General features: G+C 42.5%; 1 protein-coding gene across 10 annotated transcripts in view; it reads right to left on the reverse strand.

The window, feature by feature from the left end:
* Positions 1-18,001: 18,001 nt before the first annotated feature.
* Dapk1 (death associated protein kinase 1) overlaps positions 18,002-27,665 on the reverse strand; it is a 209,150-nt gene continuing 199,486 nt past the window's right edge. For all 10 annotated transcript variants that reach the window (XM_004862456.4, XM_004862457.3, XM_004862458.4 and 7 more), the window contains 4 exons: positions 27,148-27,286; positions 25,610-25,730; positions 23,032-23,220; positions 18,002-20,523 (listed from right to left, as the gene is read on the reverse strand). In XM_004862456.4, the coding sequence (XP_004862513.1) occupies positions 19,291-20,523; positions 23,032-23,220; positions 25,610-25,730; positions 27,148-27,286 (1,682 nt within the window). In that variant the 3' untranslated portion in view covers positions 18,002-19,290. The remainder of the gene's footprint in view (positions 20,524-23,031; positions 23,221-25,609; positions 25,731-27,147; positions 27,287-27,665) is intronic.

A 27,665-nucleotide genomic window follows, 5' to 3' on the forward strand; every position in this document is an offset into this window, starting at 1 on the left:
TCCCAGTGGGGTTCTGGATGAGCCCTGTGCACACTTAGGATGGTATCTGGGCATGACTCTGGCTGGGGCTTGCCCCTCTGTATGGCTGTTGTCTGGCAGCCTTTGGCTGGGGGTCGTTCACCTGAGTTGCCGGTGTCTGAATGGGCTTCTGACTGGGGTCTGCACGCACTTACTGATGGAATCTGGGTGGGCCTTCAGCTGTTGCTTGTGTACCTTTGCAGCTCTTTTCCAGGTGCATCTTTGGCTGGGGCCTGTGGGCCCAAGCTGCTGGAGTCTGGGCGGGGCCCTGGCTGGGACCTCTGTGCACCAGCCCAACTCTGGTTCATGCAAGCTCCTCTGGTTGCAGTTTCAATCTGCACCTTAGCACGTACACTTTCATTCACTTCTACGGGGAGCTAGGTGCCAATGAACATCAGTCTTCACACTTCAGTTAAAACAGCATAACCATTCCTGAAAATCAGTTAGGCTCCTAAGAAAGAGTTCATGTTAGTAAGACATTCAGGCCTTTGTACACTCTTTCTTGCAATAGAGCTGCGTGGCATTACTAGGCCAAACTCCCATTCACAATAAAAGACTTATAGACATGCACTATGAAAAAAAGTATTTCAGAGAGTTAGACACGCCAGAGAGTACAGCCTGGCTGCATTCCCTGTATGTAGTTTATATCAAACACTGTGAGCTCTCAGTTTGCAGTTATAAACTACACCTGAGATGTGACCCCAAGGGCCAAGGAATATTTTAGCCTCCAATCTTAAGATAATACACCATAACCATTCTTACAAGTCAGCTAGGCTTCTAAGAAAGAGTTATTGTTATTGAAACATGCAGAACTCTCCAGGCCCCTTTTTTTTTTTTTTGCAACACAGTTGCATGGCACTTTTTAGGCCAAACTGCCACTCACAATAGAAGCCTCATATAGGTGCACTCTGAAAATCAGTTATTACAGAGAGACAGGCACTCTGGTGAATTCATCCAGACACAATTCCTTGTATCTTATTTATATTCAAACATTTGGTGCTTTGGCTGATTGCAGTTTTAATCTACACCTTACTACATATACTTTCATTCAGTTCTGAGGGGCACTATGTGCCAAGGGATGTCTTAGTCTGTATACTGCAGGTAAAAGAGTAGAGCAAATCTGGAAAGTCAGGCTTCTAACAATCAATTCAAGTTAGTAGGAAGTTTGTAGACACTTTCTTTACAATAGAGCCACATGACATTTCTAGGCCAAACTGCCAATTACAATAAAAGCCTTATGTAGTTGCACTATGAAAATCAGTATTACAGAGAGGTTGACACTTCAGTGAGTATAGGCAAGCTTCATTCCTTGTATATAGTTTATACACAAACTCTGTTAGCTTTAGCTTTTTGCATTTACAAACTGTACCTCAGGTCATATACTTCTATTTACTTTAGTGGGGCACCAATGGCAAGGAATATCTCAGTATGGAATCTTCAGGTAATACAGCAGAACCATTCTGGATAATAAAGCTTCCAAGAAAAAGTTACTGTTAGTGAAATATTCAGAGTTCTCCAGGCCCTTTCTTTACAACAGAGTTGCATGGTAATTTGTAGGCCAAACTGCCATTCACAATAGCAGCCTTATATTGGTGTACTCCAAAAAATCAGTATTATAGATAGGTAGAAACCACAGCGAGTACAGCCAGGCTGCATCCTCTGTATGTAGTTTATAGTCAAACAGTGTGAGCCCTAGCCTTTTACATTTACAAACGGCATCTTAGGTCATACACATCCATTCACTTCAATGGGGCACCAATGGCAAGGCATATTTTGGTCTGCAATCTTCAGGAAATACAGTGGAAGTCACTTAGGCTTCTAAGAAACTGTTAGTGTTGGTGAAATATTCAGGGCTTTCTAGCCCCTTTCTTTGCAACACAACTGCATGACACTTTCTGGGACAAACTGCCATTCAAAATAGAAGCCTTAGTATAAGTGCACTCTGAAAATCAGTGCTGTAGTTAGGGAGACACTCCAGTGAGTACAGCCAGTCTATATTCCTTGTATATAGTTGATACTCAAACAGTGGCAGCTCTAGCTCCTTGTAGTGTTAAAACTCACTTCAGGCAATTTTGCTCCATTTACTTCTACTGAAAAGAATGAGCCAGACCTACCTCAGGCTGCACACTTCAGTTAATGCAGCAGAAGATATCTTGGCTTTCAGTTAGACTTTAAAGCAAGAGAGTTATCCTAAGCAAGAGAATGTATCCTAATAATACATTCAGAGCTGTCTCACACCTGGCTTTTAAAGACAGCTTTGTATCCCCTTCTACCCCAAAATGCTTTTACTATAGAGATCTGATATATGTGCACTCTGAAAATCAGTGTTGCAGACAGGCAGACATTCCAGTGAGTATAGCCAGACTCCATTCCCTGTATCTAGTTTATACCCAAACACTGAGAGCTACAGTTGATTGCAGTGACAAACTGCACTTTAGGAAATATTTTCCATTCATTTTAATTGAAAAGAATGGGCTAGAAAGATCTCTGTCTGCAAATTTCAGTTAAAACAGCAGAGCAAATCTCCGTTACTGGTTAGACATTTAACCTAGAGTTCTCCCTAGCAAAACATCCAGAACTCTCCTGCACCTAGGTTTTTAAATAGCATCATATGATTTCTACTCCAAACTGCTATTCATGATAGAGGCCTGATAAATGTGCATTTTGAAAACCAGTACTGGAGATAACAGATATTCCAGTGAGTACGGCCAGAGTTCATTCCCTTTCAGTTTATACTGAAACACTGAGATCTAGCTTCTTGCAGTGAAAAACTGCTCATTAGGAAATGTTCATTTATTTCTTTTGAAAAGAATTGGCTCAAAATATCCTTGTCTGAAAACTTCAGTTACTATTGGAATATGAGGTACTTCTATTTTGGGGTTAGGGCTAGAGTTAGAGTTAAGTTCAGGGCACCCATACCTCTACTGGGGTATAGCGTATCCAGATTTGGCAATTAGGGTTAGTGTAAGATTTGGGTATGGTGTATCCTGCTTTGGTGGTTAGTGTTAGGTATATGGCACCTCAGTATTATAGTGCAGGGTACCCTGATTTTTGGCTTATGTTTGAGCTTATAGTTAGGGCACCGCAATCCTGGGATATAGGGTAACCTAATTTTGAGTTTAGGTTTAGAGTAAGATTTAGTCCTCCCCTATATTGGAGTACAGTGTACCTCGAATTTTGGGTTAGGTTTAAGTCAAGGGTTAGAGCACCCCAATATTGGGTTACTGGGTACCCCAATTTTGGAGCCTGAGTTAGGTTTATGGGTAGGCTTAGTGTTAGGGTTTTGGTTAGGGCCCCACAGTATTGGAATATGATGTACCACTATTTTGAGGTTAGGGTTATGGTTAGGGTTAGTGCACCCCAATATTGGGGTATGGAGTACCCTGATTTTGGGTTTAGATTTAGGGTTACTGTTAGTTTGGGGGCACACCATTATTGGGGTACTGGGTATCCCAATTTTGAGTATGGGTAAGGTTTGGGGTAAGACACTCAATAATAGAGTACCTGGTACCCTGATTTTGGTATTAGGGTTAGGATTATGGTTAGGGCTAGTTTTAGGACATGTCAATATTGCGGTAAGAGGTACCCAGACTTTGGGGTGTGGGGTACCCTAATTTTGGGGTTAGGTTTAGTATTAGAGCACCCCAACTTTGGGGAATGGGGTAAATCAGTTTGAGGGTTAGGGTTAGAATTTTGGCACCCCAATATTGAGTACAGGGTACTCTGACTTTGGGGTAAATTAAGAGTTAGGATTAGGGTTAGGCTTATGGAGCCCCAATAATGGGGTATAAGGTACCCTGCTTTTGGAATTAGTGTTAGGATTAATGTTATGACTAGGGTTATGGCACCTGAATACTGGGATATTCAGGATGTTGTACCTTGATTTTGAGTTAGGATTAGGCTGAATGTTTTGATTAGAGTACCTCAAGTTGGATTATAGGGTGCCCCCATTTTGGAGCAAGGACAAGTGTTAAGAATAAAGTTAGGATGCCCAATACTGGGACGTGAGGTACCATGATTTTGGGATTAGGGTAAGGTTTAGCATTAGGGCAACCCTATAATGAAGTACGGGGTACCTCAATTTTTGAGTTAGGGCACCCTGATATTGGCTCCTGGGTACCCCGATTTTGGGATTAGTGTTAGGTTTAGGAATAGGGGAATGGGTACCCCGATTTTGGGATTAGGTTTAGGGTTAGGGTTATCATCCCACTATTGGGATATGGTGTACTCCAGTTTTGGGATTAGGTTTAGGATAGTGGTTAGGCTTAGTGTTAGGGTTAGGTTTAGGGCACCACAATACTGGAGTATGGTGTGCCCCATAATATCTGGTAAGGGTTACTCAGATAATAATTTGTGGGTAAGGGGTACCAAGATTTTAGGGTTAGGGTTAGGGCACCCCAATATTGGGGTATAGCATACACTGATTTGGAGTTAGGGTTAGTGTTACGGTTAGTGTTAGGGCACCACAATACTGGGTTAACCTGATTTTGGGGTTAGGATTATGGTTAGGGTTAGTGTTATGGTTAATATTGGGTTAGGAAGTACCCTGATTTTGGAGTTAGGGTTAGTTTTAGGTTAGAACATCTTGTAACCTATTTCAAGCAAAAGAAGACAAATTAAATGAAGTTCTTCGAGAATGGACAACACATGTAGTGCACATGTTAATTACATCAATTTAGTCATTCCCCAATATAGAAACACTTCAAAACATAATTTTGGTCATGTTAAAAGCTTACAATTTTATCTGTCAATTTAACAGAAAGAGAGCAAGGAAAAAAGAGGAACTAAGAAAGAGAAAAAAGAAACAGGTCACAAAAGAGAAGTAAAAGCCTAGCTGATAAAAAACATTTTTTTACAGAAAATATAAATAATACTTAAATGATATGAGGAAGGTACAGAAATATCTGCACCCCTGTTTATTATAGCACTATTCATAACAACATATAGAATCAATCTAAATGTTTATCAGTGGTTGAATGAATATACAAAATGTGGTAATCTACATAATGGAACACTATATAGTCTTTTAAAAGAAATAAATTCAGTCATTAATGCATAGGCAAACCTGGAGGACACTGACTTAAGTAAAATAATCCAGGCATAGAAAGACAAATACCACATAATCTCCTTTATGTGTGGAATCTAAAACAGATGAACCCATAGAAGATGAGAGTAGAATAGTGGTTACCTAGCACTGGTGGGATGGGGTGGGATACCCCAGATGTTGGTCATGGAATACAGTATTTCAGTAGAACGGGAAGAATAAAGAAGAAAGAAGATGATGAAGAAGATAAAGACAAAGAAGGAGCAGGAGGGGGAAGAGAAAAGGGAAGGGGAGAGGGAGAGGGGGAGAGAGCAGAGCAGGAGGAGGAGGTAGAGAAGAAAGAGGAAGAGGAGGAGAAGGGGGAAAAGGAGATGGAGGAAGAGGAAAAAAGGGCAGAAGACTAACTTCTTTTAATGCAAGGATTGTTGAGCTGATTTGGCAAGAAGGTACCATGAGACTGGAGGTGTGGCAGTCACCTCTGGGAGGAGAATCTGCCCAGAAAGAATACAGTGTATTTACAGGTACAGCTTCTTTTGCAGTCTTGCAGTGCCTTCCTGCTGGGTAGTGGTGGGTGCCATTTGGGGTAATGGAGAGATTATTTCCTTTAAAGGAAATGAGTTCCTCTTTTGGAAGGTGAAAGTGACTCCCTGGACACTGGGGTGTATAATAGCATCTAAATGAATGCGCAAGTGTCTTTCTGGGAGATTTGACTTATTGGATACCAGGAAGAAGACAGGAACTCCCTTAGTGCACACAGAAACCACCTATGCTTCACACCCTCTATGCCGCCTTAGAGGGATGAAGCAGAGTATCATGTGGCGCTGGTGCCTCCTAACAACTGAGCTGTACCATCCCTTATGATACAGAGCTCTGCAGGGTGAGTGAATAACAACAACCTTCTCTCCTGGCTTACTTTTTTTTTTTTAACCAAATAGAATTATTTTGTGAAGGAGTGAAGAATGCTGGTCTCCTCCACTCAAGTGGAAGGTACTTGAAGTGATTTTGAAAAATCAAACCTTCATTTGGAGCAGCAGATGGAGTACTAGAAACCAAATCTACTCTCTATACAGGATGTATATGGTTTCCTCTTTTTCTTTTACATCAGATAAAATGTGTATGCTACTTATTTTCTCTCCATAATGTTTGACTTTCATCATTTCATATTAATACATATAGACCTGTTTTTTAAAATTCATGTAGTTTTTTGACAAGTAAAATCTGTATATATTTATTATGTAAATAATAACGTTTTGAGATATTTATATTGTGAATGACTAAAGCCAGTTAACATATCCATTAGCTCCCCTAAGTATATTTTTGTGGTGAGAACACTTTAAAAATCTATGTGATATGGAGTATAGCTGTGTGCCACTATGCATGGCTAGATTAAAATTCTTATGGAGAGACATAAATGATAGCAGTCAATTCAAGAGAATTGTTGACTTTGTCTTTAATGTTAAAAAGTAATTTAGCACTATCTGTAATGGTTTGCAGTAGATAATTCCTTTATAAAAATACAATCATATGGCAGTTCACTTTTTCTCAAGGATAGTCAGGTACAAATCAATATCCAAAGCAAATTTTCTTCCTTCTGTATGCCTTTTCACTGATTAATTATGTATGAAAATTCAAAAAGACCAATTCTTGAATGATGTCAAGAAAATAGAGCTGACCTCAGTCCTCCCTCATGTTCCAGTTCCAGTCACACACTTTTTGAAAATCTGCAATATTGAGTTGGCTATTGTTTAATAAAACCCCAGTGTTGCAGTAAAAAAAACAAAAAACAAACAAACAAACAAAAGACCTCAAATTGTTTAGCAACAACTCCACAACTGTAATAAGCAATGAGAATCTTGAGAAAATCATGTCATTTTCATATGCATATTGCATAAAATGGTGGCCCTTTTCCCAATACTTGAGAAAAGATGGCAGTAAAGTGAGGAAAATGGGAGGTTTAAATGGGTCAACAAGAATGGCTGCCTTGGCCACAACACTAGGTAACTTGGTGCTTAAAACTGTCTTTTTTTCAAGCTTGAACATCATAAGCATTGATTATAGCTGAGCATGATGTAAATTAAGCCACACAGCCCCAACCCAGAATACATGCACACATGCACTGGGGCAGGAGTAGGATAAGGCAGGAGAGGGAAAAAATGGAAAGTTTCTTGCTTGATGGTATAAAGTCAAACAAAGTAATTGTCTTAGTTACTTTTCTCATTGCTGAAACAAAATACCCAACACCCACAAGTTAAAGGAGGAGTGACTTATTTGGCTTACAGTTCATAGAGGTTTCAGTCCTTAGTTGGCTGACTCCAAGGCAGAACGGCACATGGCAGAGGGGTACCACAGGGGAGAAACAATATGGCACACACAAAGTAGCAAAGTAACAAGGGGTCTTAAATAGTCACTCTTCCCCTTTTATTTTATTCAGACAATTCAGGGCGGGCAGCACTCACACCCTTAATCCTAGTGTCCTTGAGCCTAGCATTGCACCATGAATCAATTCCAGGGTCACATACTCTAGATTCAGCCACACTCTAGATTCAGCCACCTATAACCACATGAGGTGTTGGGAAACATCTATACACAAGCCATAACAGTAACCATCAATTAGTGTGGGTCCTTCCAGACTTGATACCAGATTTATGTGAGCACTTTAAAAAGTCTCCAGCACCAAGAATATTATTCTGGTGTCCAGAGATCTCTTGGGTCCATGGATAGATTTCAGGAACTTTGTATTATTTGGGCCTCTCCAGAGAATCAATATCAAGACAAATGTGTAAGTTCCAGTCCAAAAACTGGTAAGCTCAAGACCAAAAAAGAGCTAGTATTTCAGTTTGAGTCAAAAGGCAGAAAAAGGGGTTGGGGATTTAGCTCAGTGGTTCCACCACCTGCCTCGCAAGTGTAAGGTCCCAAGTTCAATCCCCAGCACCAAAAAAAAAAATAGGCAGAAAAAGACCAATGCTCTGGCTGCTTCAGCAAGGAGAAAAGGAACCTTCCCCTACATGTGAAGGTTATCTTGCTTATCAATTTGGGCCTCAATTGTAGTAATCTACTTTACTTAGTCTACCAATCCAGATATTAACCCCATCAAAAATGATACATCCACACAGATCACATACATGGCCAAAACAATGTTGGACCAAATATTTGGATGCATGTGGTTCAGTGAGATTGTCACATAAAATGAACCATCACAAGTCCACCCCTTGTCAACTTGTTACTGATATGCATCTCCTCAAACTATACTAAATCACCAAATAAAAGCATAAAGACAGGCATAATTTTGCCTAACTTGATAAAACTATTCTACATATATGCACATATTTATTTACCCAAACTAAAAACAGATTGACTCCTACCCTAGGAGAGTGATTTTGAGTCCTTGAGTGATGTTTATTCTTTTTGACATCCTGTAGCTTAAACACTGTGGTGTAAAGTTAAAAGTATTCAATTAATATGTTACAGTTAATATATAATATAGGACAATAAGAGAAAAAATAAAACAATTATATATATATATATATATATATATATATGCACAAAGTAGTCCTCAGTATCTATAGGGGACTTTTTCTAGTACCTATACCTGCTCATGGATAACATACTTTGAGATACTCAAGTCTCACATAAAATGGCATATTTGGATATAAACTGTACATTCCCTCCCATATACTTTAAGTCCTTTCTAGATTACTTAAAAACAAGTAATACATACCTCATTTTATTATGTCTTGATTTACTGTGCTTTGAAGATATGGTACTCTTTTCAGATCATGGCAACCTTGCATGTCTATTTGCACAATTTTCCAACATTATGTGCTCATTTTGTGTTTCTGTGTCACATTTTGGTAATTGCAATATTTTAAATTTTTTCATTGTTGCTATATCAGTTATGATGATCTGTAATAGTTGGCCTTTGATATTACTACTTTAATGATTTGGGGAGACTATGAACCTCACCCACACAATCCTTCTGCAGTCTCCAGCAGGGAGCTTCAGGAAACATAATCAATAAATAGGTATGTTCTGTCTGCTCCACTGATTGAGTCTCCCGTATCACTCCTTTTTCTGGAGACTGTATGTTAAGCACCTTTGTTCTTCTTGAAGTTACTTCACAATGTGTGGGTGTCCCCGTAGCATTGACAGACCCTTGTTGGTCTCATTCCTAAGATATTTCACTGTAGATTTTAGATATAATTGTCAGAAAACTCAAAAGAGTAATAGGGCATAAGACAAGCCCTTAAGAACTAGGGAAAGCTGAGCATTTCAGGTATTAGAATCCAACAGAGACGGGGAAATTAGGAAGTAAGGGCATCAATGCTCACCTGGAACCATTCATCCCAACATACACCTCAGGTGTGCTCTGCTTGGGTTTGGATGTGACTCTGAAGACCTCAGATTTTCTAGAGTCTCTCAACCAAACCAGTGTCAGCCATCACCACTCTCTTCCCTGCTTTCTTGGGCGGATGTGTTCCCACCTTTGTGTGGTGCACTGAAATAGGCCATAGTGGCCAAACCTTTGGCTAAATGTAATGTCTAGCCAATGATCCATCTGGAAGGCCTATGTTCTTTTGCTTGTGCATTTTTCTAGCAAGAAAAAATATGTTTCTTAACTTCTTGTGGAGTGACCATATATTGTGTTTGTCCTAACTAGACTTACTGGGGACCTGGCTGTAAAATATTATCAAATTGGCTTATGAATCAATTATTGACTAAACTGTGAGTCTGTCCTAGGGCTACATGACTTGTTAGATGAACCTTTGGCTGGCATGAGAAAAGAGAGCTCCCTATGCCAGTGGTCACAGTTGAGGTGAGGAATTCATGACTCTTACGCGGCCATTCTCCCAGAACAAATGTTAGCTAAAGAAAACAGGTTACTCATTAATCATGACTTGTCTTTTACAGGAATGCATTGCTCCTCCTTTAACAAGCTTAGCTCTCTTCAGTGCCTTAGGCCCCCACTGTCTCCTGCATCTGCCTTTACGCTCCCTACAATGTTGTGTGACCAACAAATACTGGCAAGTCTGGAGCCTCGTGGTCTTAGCCTGATAAGAGGTCTGATGGTCCCAGACCGCCATCATGCAGTAAACTCATTGTCTTATATTATTCTTAGCCTCACTGTACCCTCAGTCAGGTGGTCAGGGGTCACATAGCTTCTGATATGGACTCAGAGCAGAGATGAGTGAACTTTTGCCATAAAATCTCTAGTTCTTGGTGAGAAAGGCACTGATTTGTTGTAGACATGTGGATTATGTAAATGCTTAATTATTAAAGGAGCAATTAAGCAACCATCTAGCTGAACAATCATCAATACCGTCACATCTTCCCTCCACTTAATTCCGGATGGAACAGTGAGCACATCGTCCAGTTGTCATGGTTTTTTTCCTCTTGAGGCTTCTATCAAGGTGCTTGTTGGTTGCTCTTTTAAAGGGTTATTAGAGGGATCTTGGCAATTGCTTTTCTAGCAGTTTCTGTTGTTAGTACTTAATATTTTTAGTTAAAAATCAAAACAATTACTATAAAAAACTTAGCAAATATAAAAAAGTAAAACAACAACCACCACAATAAAAGCTTACCCCAAATCCTACAATACTTCTTTTTGATTCCCGAACCTAGAAGTCAAATTGGAACATTTTACTCACTTATATGCCCAGTGTTGGGCACATTATCTTTTGTATTACGGCTTTGGGTCAAACAAATCCTCCAACAACGCTTTCCAGAACCATCACATTCCTTTACTCTTCTTAAAATAAACATTGCTTATATCCTGCCCACGAAATATCTAATCTCTTTATCTTTTCAGGCAGCTGTCTTGCCTGCCTATGGATACCCATGAGCTACAGTGGCAGTAAAATTCAGTCCCCTGTTTCTTAATAAAATTTCATATTTCATTAAATTCCCAAGTGGGGGATCACTGGCACGCCAGGTTCTCCCCAGCGTCCAAAAGTCAGAAAAAAAGGAACCACTCTCTCTAAGTTTTCAGGGGCAGAGAAAAATAAACTTCACTGGTATGTCCATTTTCTTGACAGAAGTATTGCCAAAACAATGAACGAGATTCTAACCAAGTCTTTAGCTACTTTGTCCCATTCCCGGAGGGATAAACTGAAACAATAGCAGAAGAAAACCAGGTGGTAAATCCACAATGTGGAACATTCTGCAAAAATGGTTTTGCACTCTTGTCTAGTAGTTAAGTGTTCATTCTCTACATGAAGGGCCTGTGATGGGGTCTGCACCATTTGTGGCTTTGTGTTGACTCAAGGTACGGGAGACTAGAATATTGATTATGTCCCAAAGCAGGCTGTAAAGAGTTAACCTCACAATTGGCTTGTTTATAGAAGTGAGTCTGGCCAAAGCCTATGTACCAAGGTCAGAATAACTCACACCCAAATTCCATTCCCACAATTAAAACCTTCTTACTAGAAGGACAATGTTCTAATTACAACCATATATTTTGTCTGTTCTGTTCATGATTCAAAAATGCCTTGTCTTGTCTTTTACGTGGCTTGCTTACATTAATTTCCATAGAAACCACATGATTACACATCCTCACACATACTTCTGCCCTTGCATGAAGCTTGCCTTTATCCCAGTTGATTACCAATAAAAATCAGTGGCTTGGACTGGCCAGCACCCTTGTCAGTTGCATTGGCATTGGTTGTCCTGGCACCCACTTTCTCTTAGTTCTGTCTTTTAGTTGTTTTTGTTTTTGTTTTTGTTTTGCAAGCCTGCATCATACACTAAGTAGGAGACTGAAGCCTACAACAGAGGTTTCCAATAACTGTTCACAGATCACCAAGACTAGGCCTCTCAGTAGCCTTGTACAAACACCAAGGTGGGAGCAAAGAACAGAGGTCAAAGTCTTCAGTGTCCTCAGTGGGAAGAAGCCATATGAAGAGAATGAATTAAGAGGAGAGTGAGGCTGCCTTTCAGTGAAAGAAGATGCCCAGAAACTCAGGCCATGAAAGCAGATGGAAAAGGACATGAATGACAAATTGGGAATGAAGTGTTAACAGTTCAATGAGCATTAAAATAAGTAAAAAGACAAGAGAACTTGAGATGTCAGTGTATCAGGTAGCTTATATATCAAAAGAATGAAACAAAATAAAAACTTCCCAGTGGTCCCTGAGACTTGACAACAATCCTATACACTGATATAACTTTGACAGTAATTTTCTCTGTGGTGCTGGAGGTTGAACCTGGAGCCTTGTGCATGCTAGATAAGCACTGTGCCATTGAGCTGCCCCACTAGTCCAAGCTGAAAATTTTTGAAAGTGGCTGTAACTATAATTATTGATAATCATTTTAGTCTCTTGTCATGGTGGGAAGACTGAATTTTCTTTCTACTCTTGCTAAAAAATAATATTTAACAGGTTATCATATTTCCCAATTTGTAAAGAATGTATTATAAATGTGTTAGCAGTTAATTAATAAAATGATGTTTTTCTGGAGTAGTTAAAGAGAAACGCACATGAAATTTTTGCTGAGCAATAAATGTTTTCTCTCCTTGGATTATAACTGTGGTGTTTTAAAACTACAAAAAACATTTTGGGCTGAGGATGGTGGTTGCATAGCAATTCCCACCACCACCGACAAAAAAATTTTTGTCCAGCTTAAAATACTAAACTAAATGTGCATGAAGATGTTTACTCCAGCTCTACTTATGGTAGTGAAAAATGTCTGCATGCTTCATAGCAAGGAACACTTGGATACAATGGGACATGACACATTAGGGTAGTGTTATGCAGCCATTAGAACTGTTGTTTCTGCAAAGCTTTCTATAGCATTAAATAATAGCTATGTCATAATGGCAGGTTAAAAAGAACAGAGTATAAAATTGTGCTATCCAGGCCAGGGATTTAGCTCAGTGGTTCCGACACCTGCCTCACAAGCGCAAGGACCTGAGTTCGATACCCAGTACCCCCCCGCCAAAAAAAGAATTGTACTAGCCATATGATTTCAACTACATTGAAGTATGTCTACAGGAAACAGCTGAAGCAGAAAACAAAACTTTCATTACTGAAATTGGCTGAAAGCCAAGGGACACTGCTCCTGCCCCAGGCCGGGAGCACTAGATCAGCTCACTGGCCACCAGTGGAGGGATCCCTGCAGTAAGCACTTGGCCTCCATCTTTTCTGTGCAGGTCAGTCTCAGAATCATGTGGTTTGGAGGAAGTGGTCCTCGTATGGCCCTTTTTTGGAAGGCAGAAAGATTTTTTTCAACCCTGGCTGTGAGAAAGCTTACTCTGTAGAGCTCCTGCTAGGGCTGCAGCCTCAGTTTATGAGTTTCAAGGATGGCTGTGCTGACATCATAGGGTGGAGGAAAGTTCTCCTGATGTTGTTTAGTCACCCTGATGGTAGGAAGCACACATACACAACTGAATTTGAGACAATGTTCTAGCCAGAAGAGCAAATTTTTATGGCCAAAGAATTCCTCTCCACACAAAGGTGCACAGTACAGGCACACAAAACACTCACATGGCACATACACAAATGAATACACACATATGCATGCACATGCACACCTAAACACATATGCACACCAACTCAGTCACTTTACATGCACCACATACATGTACACATATTCTTATACACATACAAATTCACACCAATAACATGCCCACATGTATACTCATAACACATATACATGTGCACATATATACACACACTCACGTCATAGTATGGCATGAGCACACATGATATGGCAGAGCAGTGGTCATACATGGTCTGATGTTGTCAGATGACTTGACCCTAAATCAGAATGATGAAGAGTTAAACAGTATAACATTATCTAGACATTTTCATCTTTTTGCTTCCACCCCCTAAAGAGTGTAGTTGAACCATCTCTGAAGTTCCTTTAATTTGTGAAATTATGTATTTCAATGGGACAAGATGCTGTTATCCATAAAACCCATTCTCTGTAGCCCTGGTGAAGAATTCCATGGTCCAAGCTTCCTGCCCTGGGTACCAGGCAGGGCCACTATAACCCTCAAGGCAGACTCCCTGCCCAGCGACGGCGCTGAGACAGCCCAGGTTCTCCGGGCCTCTGCTGGAGTAATTAGTGAGACTTTTCTCCTCCCCTTCTCTCTATTACCTCATCCTTTTTGACCAAGAATTGACTTGGGGAGCACATGGTCACCAGCCAGCAACCATCAGCACGAATGGCTCTGGGAGTGAGGAGCAGCTGTCTGCCCTTGTCTGTTCCTGCTCTGCCCCAGACATATCCCAAGGGTTCCTTTCTGCAGGTGAATGTATGTGTTAGCCAACTTTCTACGCCTGTAACAAATACCTGGAATAATCAACTTACTTACAGTGAGGAAAGGTTAACTTTGGCTGAGGGTTTAGCGGTTTCAGTCCTTGGTTCTTTGGCCCTGATACCTATGGGCCTGTGGCAAGGTATCAGGGCTGGGAGCTCGTAGCAGAGTTAAGTGGCTCACCTCATGGTTAGGGCAGGAAAAAGCCAAGAGGATGAGACCTGGGTTCGACTGTCTCTAAGAAGAGCACGGCCATTGACCCAAAACTCCCCCTAGGCTGCAGCTCTTGATGTCTCCACCATCTCCCACGACTTCCACGCCAAGCAGCCAGCCTCTAACACCTCTTCTTTAGGGGACACTCCACATCCCAACTAGAGCAAGCTGGAAGTGTTGAGTACTCATTAACCCTGCCTCCTGGAATGGCCCAGGCATTCAGCAGGAGCAGTGAAGCCCATCATTATCTTGAGCCCACATCCGGAGCTGCTGAGTCTTGGGACTGACAGCCATGGAGAGTCAGCTTTCTCACCAGCACCTAATCTCTGACAGCAATGATGTCTGACTTCAGACTTAGGTGCTACCCAAAGCCCAGCTACAATCTCTGAAAAACAGGCCCTGAGAGCCAGTTTCTTAGGTGCTACGGAACCGAGCCCTGGCAGGCCTCAAGGAGCCCTGGCCCAGTTCTCATGAGCTCAGTGTAGGAAGTGAAGGCGTGTCACCCTAACAGATGACAAAGATTTGTCTGGGCAACGAGGGATCAGAGCATGTTACTTCCTCCTAAAAAGTTTGGGCTGATACATCCTCCAGAATTTGTCCTGCAAAGTCTATGCTGCCACTCCAAGTATGAATTCAAAAGGAAAACAAATTAATTACAAACTAAAAGGTGCTGCAGGCCAAGCCTGAAGATGGTCCTTTGCCCCCTCCCTACTCCCTCTCTCCTCCATAGACTAGACCGTCAAACAGACCAAGACTGTAGACCCTGGACGGCACAGCTCCAGGAGATAGTTAGGTTATGTGTCCTTCTTCCGTGTTCCCTTTATGCGCATGCCCTGATCATGAGACATTCATGCTATGTTCAGCCTAGGCCATGTAGGCCACGTGGCACTAGTCACCCTGCCTTCTCTTCCTGTTTGTCTTACGCTACAAATGAACAGTGTGCTGGACTCCAGGCAGCTCTTAGCTCCTGACAGGTTATGGCTCCACCTGGTCCCAGCTTTCAAGCATAATCTTCATTCTTCTTCACCTCCCACTGCTCTCCCCAGCCTTGGACCCTACGCCCTACCTGTCACGGCAAAAAGGGAAGCCAAACAGAATTCCTACTTCCTCTGCCTTGTCTTTTTTAAATAACAGCACCAAATCCTTCCAAAGAAGCAATGCACCATCTTTTTTAGCTCATCTTTTTAGGAGGTTCTGCTTTGCTGTGCTGCTCTAATATCATGAATGGTTTTGTCTATTACTCTGCAAGCTGTCTTGCTATCTGGACACACTGAAGTTCCAGTTTTATCTCTTTATACTTTATCTTTCAAATGTGATAAAATAAAGATAACATAAACACACTACTTTAAATATTGCAACTTCACAGATCAGTGGCAATATGTTCACTCTGTTACCACCACGGATATCCAGAACATTTTCATCTGGTAAGACTGAACCTGAGTTTTTGCTCTTAATGAGGGTCTTCCATGTCTAAGCACCAAACTCCTAGCTGCCCTCAGGTTGTGCACCTGGCCAGCCTTAGCAGCTATTTTGCAGAAAGAACCAGGACAGGCATCACAGTAAGAGGGATTTTTCTGGAGTCACACTATCAGGGTTTAGTATGACTGGTGTGGACTCTGGATATTGATGGGCCAATCATAGATTAAGATTTCTGTCAATTCTTCAGTATTAATTGTAAACTGTATTCTACACAAAGCCCCAGCCATAGTTCTGACGCCTTTCAGATATATGGGGAATCGGAACTCACAGAAATGCCCATTAGCTCTCCCATAAAGACCCTGGGTCTCTGGGATTCTTTCATCTGTACTGCAGACCTGGAACACTCCACGACAAAGCCAGGAGGTGATAAGGAACATGCCCTGTGTATTTCACAACTCTAAAGAAAAAGCCCCATGAATGGTTCTTATTTCTGATTCTTAAGAACTTGTACATCCTGATTTTTTTTCCAGGTCTGGGCATTGAACCCACACCCTCATGAGCTATGGCTCTTCAGCCATTTTTAATTTTACTTTGGGAAACTGGGTCCTGTTAAGTTGCCCAAATTTTCCTGAACTTGCAATACTCCTGCCTCAGCTTTCTGAATAGCTAGGATTACAGGTGTGCACCATCACACCCAGCTACACACATCCTGATTCTTACTATGGTCACAGAGGGTGAATTATAGGCTGCTTTTTTTTCTCCTGCAAAAGGTAGAGCCAGCACCACATGGTGAGGCTTTGCTGACCAGTTTTGGTCTTGTCAGAGTTCTTGGTACCCAAGTCCACACACTGCCCCTGGCAATGTCCATAACAGATCCTGTGATAGGCAGTGAGCTTGGTGATCCTTATGCCCTTGATGCTTGGACTGTAAGGATTCCTGAGTGTGTCTTCAACGTTTCAGGAGCCTGGGGCCCAGAACCATAGGGAGGTGCCTGTACTGGGACCTAGAGTTCTTTCATTCATCTGTCCTATATCTTCTCTACCTCCTTCCTCTGTTAACTGAACACCTTTCTGGAGAGAAATACACTTTGCTACATGAACTCTGTGTCATCAACTACTGTGACTCCCACAGAGATGTTCATCTGACAAAGGTTCAGGGACCCATCGAGCCCAACGCATTCCCTGCGATGGTGCATACAGATGTTACAGAAGGAGAGCCCTTGTCCCTGGGTTTCAGCTGTCCATTTCTATGTCCCTTTAATGTGAATTTTCACTGAAGTAAGAGGGACTAAGTCCAACACTCAGGATGGAGTTAGACAAGAAGAGGAGGTTCCACTGTATAAGGCAACCTCAATTTCAATGTCATCCTTTCTAGGTAGACCTATGTGTAGTTTGTAGATCACTCATTAAAATTTCTTTTCTCAGTTATAAAAGTAAATTATTTGCTGTGAATAATTAACACAAAGCAAAATGAACTGTATTCCTACCAGCACAGAGAAAAGCATTACCATTTTAGTATTTTTCCCTCCAATCTTTTTTCTCTTCCTTTTTTTTGCGGGGTGAGGGGGGCAATGCTGAGGTTTCACTCATCATCAGTTCTGTTGCCTTATCTGTTATCACAAACTGGTACCAGGTAGCATGGCTCTGGAGTCCTTAGTGGATGGCCTGGGACACATGTGGTTTCCATTTAAAGAAGGGCAAGGGGAGAGGTATCTTGTGCTGGGGAATTTCGCTTGCTCCTGGCCCAAATAGCTTGATCTCAGAAAAGCAAACTTTCTTTTGGTAATTGTGAGGATTAAAAGCTATTTAGTTGGTTCACCAAAGGAAAACAGAAAGGGCCTCTTTTCTTTTAAATGAGAACAAATATGAATACCATCTGTGTTCTTTTTACTTTGCCAGGTTTAGTAATTAGTAAGCACCTAAGTAAAATGAATTGTTTCCAATCCATAAGGATTTAGATTAATGACTTTCAGGTTTCTCCCACTTTGTCCCACTGCCTGTTGGCACTGAAAACCCAGAAGAAAGAGAGTATTTTTTGAATTAAGGACCCACAAATCCAATGCAATAAGCAATGGTTTATTTTTTTAAAAAAAGGGAAAAAAACAAGCTTAATTCTTTTAAGACATCTTATAGATTAAGTAAAAATACCAGTATTCATATATATGTATATACATAGTGCACATATATATATATAGATGTAGATATCTATATATATAGTGATATATAGATGATAGAACATTAACATACATGCTTCTTAGGACAGAAGAATTAAAACATGTTCCCTCATATCAATTTAAAATTCTATCACAATTTCATATCACTGCAAGAAAACCTGCATCCTTCATTTTCTTTTAAGACTTCAAGTATAAGAAGTTATCCAACCAGGATCTACATGTGGAAGCTATCTGCTATGCACCAATGACAACACACTGCCGCAAATTCTGAGTCCAGGTCTTCTGCATTCTTACACAGGTCTCCATAGCTCTGGAACTGTGTCGCCTTGTTCTACCTGAGATGAGAGGAATGACCGAGCGTGGCAGTCTGTGCGCTTTCTGTGCATGTTCATGTGGACATTTCAACAAAAGCAAACTGGGAAACATCTCACAGCAACAACACTGGCCATGAAATCACTCTGGAGGAAGATTCTTTTCTCCCCTTTCCTTGCCAAACAAAAAAACAGATATTGCCCATTCCCATCCAAAACAAAAACAAAAAAACTCAAGGTGAAGCACCTCTAGTGACAATCAGCATACAGCAAGGGACAGAGAGGTAGCATTTCCTTGGTGACAGCTCCTGGCTGACTCAGATGATTTCAAACACACCCTCTTCTGCAAAAGGCACTCACATTGTCTATTTATAAATCACACAGTGGAGTCCAAGCATGAGAGTTTCCTACAAATACAAAAGAGAGAAGCTGAGGAGCTAGTATAAGAAGAGAGTGTAAGAAATACACATTGCAAATAAATGTGCATTTTCTTTCCTTTTTTAAAAGGATAATCAATAAACTAGTTTAAAAAATTTCATTGAAAAGTTTGGAATTCCAATAAAACTGTCAGTGAAAGGAAAGTAATGTAGATGAGAGATAGAGTCCTAAACCCGAAGAGGGCCTCCAGGTTTCCGAGTGGCCAAAACGAAGGGTGTGGTCTGATCTTGATAAGAAAAACCATCCCCACACAGAGAGTGGGAGAGGCAGGGAGGCAGAGGCGGGAGACAGGCGGAGCAGAGGGACTGTGGTATCTTAGGGGTGTGGGTGCAGGAAGGGGTGTCCTGGACTCCAGTGGAAGGATGGATCACACCCCTTTGCTTCTGCAGTTGAGGAGGTATTGATCATGCTGAGGCCACCCTCACCGGGACACGACAGAGCTAATGGAATTGTAGGATGTGCCACTGTTGCAGCTTGAGGCATATGCCTCTTGGCCACTGCCATCGAGGTTGATTTTGAACACAGAAGAGGCCTTAAGTAAAAAGTCAGCAGCATCCCGGCGACCTAGCTCCCTCAGTTTGGACACGAGGATGCCCACAGTGCTCTCCGGGTAGGAGGTCCATTCTTGCAGCACAGCATGCACTGGGCTGGGGAGGAAGTCCCCAGGAGCTCCAGTGTTGGTGTTGTACTTGGCCACGAGGTCAGGGAGGCCCAAGTTCATGGCAAGAAGGCACCAGTCCTTCCCCATGGGGTCAGGAGGGTCCAGCAGGCGGCTCAGTTTCCTACGGGTCAGGAGGCTCAGGTCTGACGCATGGATGTCCATACCAAGGCTAGCCTGGGAGTAGACATCGTGACAGCCGAAGCAGGTGATGCTGCTGAAGCTCTCTTTGTACCCACCCATAGTGTTGGTCAAGGAACTTTCCTTCAGGGTCTGGGCTCGGAAGAAGTCCCGTGGCTGGTAGACCATGATGGGCTCGTGGTGCTCCCGCAGCTGCTGTGGGCTCAGGTAGTGCTTCACCGTCAGCAGCCCTGGTAACGTGGTGGTCATGACGTTCTCAATGGTGCTGCATACTGAGTCCAGCAGCAGACAGCACTTGATCTTCTCAGTCTCCAGCCCACGCACCTGCACCTCAATGCCTTGGCCATGGTTGACATGCAACACCAACAGCTCTGCCCCACGGTTGGTGACCTTGCAGCCACTCACCCACAGGCGAATGTCGGCATCACCTTCAGTGCTCTGCTGGTGGATCCAGCGGCACAGGTTCACCTGCACCTTGTGAAAGATGCCACATGGGAAGGGGGTGAGATGTTCCACGGGGACAATACGCACTCCACCATACACCATGGCGTCATCCTCCTCATCGGCCCAGGAGCGCTGCAGGTTATCAGTCTTGATCAGGGCAGGGATGTCCACCATAGTCCCACTGCTCAGGTCCCGGGCACAGATGTCCATGGCATCTAGGATCTGCAGGAGCTCCTCCACATCGCTGTCAGGCACCAGGCGCTGGACGTCCTCCATGGTGTAGCGACCCCGGTAGTGGTGCAGGGCCCGGGGCGTATCCACCGAGAGCAGCTTCCCCAGAACATTGGTGCAGAGCCAGCGAGGGTCCAGGAGCAGCACATCCTGTACTGTTTCACTCTGCATGATGTTGATCTGCCAGAGGGGACAACACAAGGTCACCAGTGGGAGTGGAATCCACACCATGGATATCCATCATTCAGAGCACAAAAGGCCCTCATCCCAGCAACAGAACTTGAGCAGAGGTTCTGAGAAATGACTCAAGGTCCTTCCATGGATCTATCCCTAAAATCAAACACTGATGCTTGAATAGCAGCTTGAAAATATGAAAAACTGATTCTGAGATATAACTACTGTTCAATGCCAAAAAGCTCAACATAATGGAACACACACACACACACACACACACACACACACACACACAAATACAAGTAAAAGAAAAGGAAGAGGAGGAGGCATGGCAAACAAATGCGATGAAAGTGTGACTGGATCCTGAATCCCAAAATAAATGCATACATGAATAAAACTAGTATAAAAGAAGTCATGAGCACAAGCAAAAGACTCTTATGCGAGGACTATTCCATCAGTCAGACTACTGTGCCAATGTTGTTGTTTCTGAAATGTGACCATTTGATACACTGGGTTATGTAGAATAATGTCCTCTTTGGAAACAGAGGCTAAAGTATTAAGAGGTGGAGTATGAGGCTGTCTGAAAAATAATTTAGTAAATGAATAGGAGAGAAACCAAGCAAATGTTAGGAAATATAAATAATCAACTTTAAGAGCAGAGTATATTAGAGTTCATGATAGCATTCTTGGGACTTCTTTAAAGACTTGAAATTTTTCAAAAGTATATATATGTGGTATATAATTATGTAAATACATATTAAATTTAAACATTTCCATACAAAAGTTCTGGAAAGATACACCACTATGATGATCGTTCACCTCAGAGAAAGGACAGGAGTCAGACACCAGAAGTGGTGACTGGAGGGGACTTCAGGTCTATAGGTCATGTTTAGCTCTTAAAAAAAAAATTAGAAAAAAAGTAACAAAAACTAGAAATTCTTTCAGGGAACAGTTACTCTTCCTCTGCTCCCTCCCTGTTCCTCGCTTTTATGAAAATGGCTCCTTCCTCATAGGCACCACACACTTCACCTGTTGGCCACAGGAAGACTTTTCTGCCCTAGTCAGGCTTAGACCTTTATGATGCCCACTCTGTGTGGTTCTGTTTGCACTTGAACCTCAGACTGGAAATTCATGAAGGACACAGTCCATGTGTACGCAGTTCCTGACAGGGCACTTTGTGGGTCACCATGCACACTTAGTACTGCTATCGCTCAGGAGGATGGGAGACACAGCCTGACCCATGGCCTCGGGAGAGGCCTGGGAGACGAGACAGGTCACCATGTGCTATGTGGGGTCCTGGGCCACAGAAAGACAGACGAGGGGAGAATGTGTAAGGCGGACAGAGCATTTCCTAGACGGCAGCGACAGAAACGAAGGAGGGTGTGGTCAGTCAAAGTGGGGCCACGGCACACGAGGTTTCCTTTCTTTTTTTCCCTTTAAGTGTTCATTTACTTAAGGCTCAAGCTTAAGGAGGATGTGATATCAAATTAAATGAATTATTTCCTGTGATCTAGGAAGCTGCTGGTGAAATGAGAGGATATTATGCCAAATGAATGAGTTAAAACATTTTCTATCCAGCTATGTCTTACAATCTAAGCTTGACTCCTCCTATCTCCTTCCTTGCAATCACCTTACGGTACGGCTGGAGGAATCAGCAGATTTGCTGGTTGTTTCCTGGGAGTGTACAAGGCTAATTAAATCACTACTTGTGGTTCTTCTGGGTCACTGGCTTCTGGATTCAATATTCGTTTCAAAATATACAACTCATGCAAGCACGGCCATCACGTAGCACCTGAGTTTCTGGTTTCAATATTCTCCAACTTCTTCTAGCTCTTAATATTCACAAGGGCTGCTCTTGGCCCAGTCCAGCCCATGGTGCCTCTGATTTCATAGGATGGAAAAATGTGAAGCTGTGTCTCTTTCTGGAGATGGGTACACATCCCCAATGCTAATGCTGAATGCCACAGGACCAGAAGCAGAGTCCTATTTTCTGTTACTTTGAGCAGGCATGTGGGGTTTTAAGTGTGTCTTTAGGGTTATGATCAGTCTGTGCTCTACACACTATTTCTTTGTCTTAAGTGTCTCCAAAATGGTCTGCCTGAGGACACCTCATCACCTTTCTCAACTCTTTGTAGATCAGGAAGCTGATTTGGAGCTGGAACCACAGGAGGCCACCAGCCTCGGGGCTGCCAGAAAGAGCAGGAAAACATCAAGTCTCCAAAGGTGAATGAGAAGACAGTCACCCAGGACAGCAACCCTGTGGCCCTAACTAACAGGAACTGGATGACAAAAGCAAAAGAGAGAAATCTAGATAGTAGTGTTAAGATGAAGGAGAAGCAGGGAGCTGCAGGTTTGGGAATTACTTCAGGCAGTAATAACTGCACATCTGGAAATACCGTGGGTGACTAGGCCATGTCCACTCTGCCACCCCAGGCTCATTCCCCCACAGGCCCTGGACTAGATCTGAGTCCCTACTCCATCTTGCCCCACTGCCCAGCCACATGGAGAACTCACCTCGCCTGTGCTGTGGAGCTGGTGTGCAATTCGCCTGAGGTCCTCCTCACTGGCCAGGGGGTTCAGCTGGTCTCGCACATCATACACAAACTGCTGCAGTGACATCAGCTGGTTGGGCCCATTGAGCTTCCTCCAGGATGGTAGCGTGGAAATGATTTTCTCACACAGGTGAGTCATGGGGGGGCAGCCCTAGAGCATGTGGGGTGGGAGAAGGCGAGTGAGGAGCCCAGTGGACACAGTGCTGTTCACTTGATTGTGCTCCTGACACCCCAAATAAGACGGCACTTCGCAGCTGGAGTGACGGGGCAGTTAATGCTTCAGTGCTGCCTTCAGGCAGAATTTGTTTATCAAACGTACAGCTTTGTACAAGCTTTTCAGCTCTGTCTTGATAAACAGACGCTGAGTCTTTAGACTTATACTTTTGGAACTTTTTTTTTTGGTACCGGGGGCTTGAACTTGGGACCTGGCACTTTTGAGGCAGGTGGCAGAACCACTGAGCTAAACCCCTGGCCCCCACTTTTGGAATTTTGTAATGCACCATGTTTTGCTCAATACTTTCTTCCCTCGCTTACCCTGTCTCTCATGCCCCACTGGGAAGTGACTGTTCCACTCTGGCAATGGGTACTTTAGGAAGAGAGAACAGAGAATGAGTATCTTTGTCAACAGTAGAGTGGATTTCAACCCATAAATGTGGTATTCATAGGGATTGTTATTGAACTGTTATTTCCATTAGACCAGTTCTTGGTAACTAGTTTGAAATTGGTTTTTAACTTTTTTTTTTTGGTACTGGGGATCGAACTCAGGACCTTGAGCTTGCGAGGCAGGCACCGGAACCACTGAGCTAAATCCCGGGCCCCTGGTTTTTAACTTTTTAAGTTTGTTAAGTAAACCAGCCTAGGTTTCAGATTCATATCAACATACCATCCTAATTAGCAGCCACACAAGCCTTGTACTGCACTGCACTGTTAATTAGGCACTCTTTTCCAATCAAGTTTTATGTCACCTAAACTCCAATTCCTGATCAAAAAAATTTCTCAGTCATAAACAGTTTATTTGCGGGCTCCACTTGTCTGGCCTCAGGGGTTGTTGAGGGGTTTACCACAGCCTAACTCAAAATCTTCAAGGACTCTGTGCTAAGGTGGCTATCATCCAAACATGGGGCAGCTCACCACCTGCTTGTGTGGGGGCTCTGATTCCCAGAGGCCTGCCAGACCACTCCCATCTGCTGAGTGTGCCAAAAGGGGGCCCTACATGAGGTGCAGGGACATTTTTGTGCCAGAGAAAAGGGCTTCCTGAGCATTCTGAATGCAAGTGTGGAACCAGAGCCTGGTGCTGGAAAGGAACTAGATCCCAGATACCTCTGTGCGACAGTAGAGGTGTCACACACCTACCCAAGTCAGAGCTGGGCTTGTGTGGTAGGAACATGCCTGAGAGTAATGTAATATTTTCGCCTTTTCGCATGTTTTTTCTGTTTCTTATCAGTTTTACAGAGCCTTTTGCATATTATGAATAAGCAATCCTTTAGTGTCAAATGTAATGATAATTTTCTCCAGGCTATTTTACCTTTTAATTTTATCAATCTTTACTGTCAGAGATTAAATGTTTCTGTTGTCAAGTAGGTATACTTTCTTTGAAAGCTTGTAGATTTTTGTAACCTTTCCTTAAAAGTTTGCCTCAATTCTAAGTTATTTTAAAAACACATTCCCCGAAATCACTATCCAAGATATTTATTGTTTTATATTTGAACATTCAATAGTTTCAATCCACAAATGGTCAGGCAGTGTGGAAAGTAGGATAATTAGCTTCATTTCCTCCCAGCAAAATAACCAGTTGTGCAGGATTATTAACCAAATATTTTCCTCATTAAATTAAAATACTTATTTTTCATTAAATTTCTGTTAGATATTATGGTTTACATTGACACTAACTTGTTATTTTATTGATTATAAAGCCTTTATCATGTGCTTTATTTCTTCTTCCACTGAAATTTGAAGATTAAAAACCCTAACAACCTCCATCCCATTCAGATGCTAGCTGAAACTGTATGAAATTTATTTAACTTGGGAAAAAATGAAGCATTTTTTCATATCTTACCTGTGGCAAGAACATGCTCTCATTCCACTTGTTCTGATCTATAGTTTTATGTTGTTCAATAAACTTTGTTAGTGTTTTCTAACTTTTCTGAATTTTCTAAAATGGCCCTTTGATAAATTTTATGATTTTTTGTCTGAGTTTTCTCACATTCCACAATAGAGCACTTTAGAATTCCTTTTGCAATTTGTAAAACGAAATTTTGTATTTAAACGAACCACGTAAACTAAGAATTGCAAGCACTCTGATTTGGTCCACCTGGCCCATAATAACTATCTCCTACCATTTCTTGTTTCTCTCCTATCCTGCCTCACTGCAGAATAATATGCTCACAGCCTATCCAGGTGGTCCCTTAGTCCTGGGTCCTACTCTGAAAGTGTCCCCAGAAAACCAAGCCTAACAAAAAGAGTAGAACAGAGAGCCTAGTTCCCTGGTCACTGCTGATGACAGCAGAGGTCAGATCTAGGGCCCTCCAGGATAGACTTACCGAGACAATCTGACTCCGAATTTCTTGGAGGTGATTCCGAAGTACCTTGATGTCCTTAGACCCAGAAGCCCCAGCATCAAGCACAAACAATTTATTTGTAATGTGAAGATCGTTCCCAAACCTATGGTGAGAGTAAGAACTACATCAGCCCTGAGTCAATTTCCTCAGGTCTTTCCAAGCAGAGCCCAGGGCTCCTACTGGCCCCAGAGCACCTTACAGAGGTCCCCATCCCTGCTGTTTGGTAGACTCTGCTTGGTCACTCTAGGTGCACAGGTTTGGGGACGTGAGCCTGCATTCCCAGTCATACCAACAGGACCGCTGGCCTTCTACCCAGCAGCAGGGACATACTATGGAAAGACATCAGCTCCTCCTGAGCAGGAAAGGGGAGGCCCACATGTTCATCTTGTAAGTGAGGCTGCTAAAAGTGTAAGGACTAGAGGCAGAGGCACAGTACTACAGTTACACCATTCACCCGGAATATGCACAGAAGACTCACTTTCACACCAAGAGGAAGGAAGGTATGAGCCTCAAATTGATAATTCAAGATTCAAGTTACTAACACACAGTTCACTCTTTTTTTTGGATGGAGAATGCTTGATTTAGACGTGGTTTGTCTCCCAAGGACTCATGTGCTTGAGATTAAGTTCCCAGTGTGTGTATCATTCATGGTGGAACCTTTAAGAGGAGGGGCCTAACTGAAGATGATTCAGGTCATTGGGGTGCTGCTCTCCAAAGGAAGAGTTTCCATGGGATTCCAGTTATACCTCATAGAGAGTTGCTACAAAGAGAAAGCAGGATCCCTGGGTCTCTCTCTTTGGCTTCCTTTCACAGGTAATCCTACCATGATGCTCTGTGCCACAAGGTGATGTAGCCAAGGACACCATTACCAGAACTGCTAATATGCTGTTGAGATTTTTCTGCCTCCTAAACTGTGAACTAAATCAACGCTTTCTTTATAAGTTACCCAGTTTCAGGTAAATAACTGTATCAATGGAAAAAAAAGGAGTGTTACAGTCTTTGAGTAGAAATTTACATTCTTAACCTCTGATCCTGTGCACACCTAAATTTTGTAAGTGAAAAAAAAAATTTTAAATACTTGACATTAAATGCACTGATCTATTTTATTCTCTTCTGTTCTATTCCATCTCATCCTATACTGTTGTAGACAGAATTAGTCATGACCCCAATAATTTCATGGCCCACTAGTGCGCTGCAACTTGTATGCTGAGAAACACTGATTAGTGCTATGGTGATAATCAAGAAAAGAACTTAAACCAATCACCAGAAATCCCCTCTGGACAGTGCCGCTGAGCCAAAGGAAGCAGTGAGAGAACTGCTCCTCTTTATCACATGCTCTTCATCTTTATTTAGTTGTTTTATGTGTATTCATTCTTTGAAAAGATGAAAAATACAAAAGATCAATCATGGAAGATGGGCCATTCATTCCTTTGTCAGGTCACATGACTTCCATCTGTATTTTCATACTCACCTCCCAAATCCAGTTCCCTGGATAAGAGGCTCCCCCAGGCTTCCCTTACCTGTTCCTGATATCTTTCAGTAACGACATGTCTTTGTCATATCCAAACTCGCCTCCAGCTGGACGAGGGATATTCATGATGTCAGCATGGGTGGCCACCAAGACCACTCGGAGTGGGTTCTTCAGCTTACCACCAAAGGCTGGGGAGAGAGAAGGAACTGTGGGGGCAGGCTCCCCTACCTGGCTGACTCTCCTGTCCAAGTGAGGGGTGCTTTGACCTCACAGCCAGACCATCTTCAGGGGATGTACAATCTGCCCACAGAGTTGAGAGCCCCAAGGCAAGATATAAGCCCCTAGAAGGCCCCAGGCCTGGAAAACAACAAGGGAGCCCATTCTGGGTGGTAAGGAGTGGTTTTAGCAGGGGACCACACCCGACTGCAGCACATGTCAGCTTCTCATGGCTTCATACGAACACTTCCTCCTACACGAGGGGAGAGATTTAACTTCCTACCAGGAGGGTGCTCTTTTCAGGCCCAGAGAAAGCCCTCTTCCTGCAGTCACAAGATCCAAAGAGAGAAA

This window comes from Heterocephalus glaber, unplaced genomic scaffold (assembly GCF_053883595.1).
Source record: "Heterocephalus glaber isolate CG9 unplaced genomic scaffold, H.glaber_assembly_v1.0 deba00000546, whole genome shotgun sequence".
NCBI classification, from domain to species: domain Eukaryota; kingdom Metazoa; phylum Chordata; class Mammalia; order Rodentia; family Bathyergidae; genus Heterocephalus; species Heterocephalus glaber.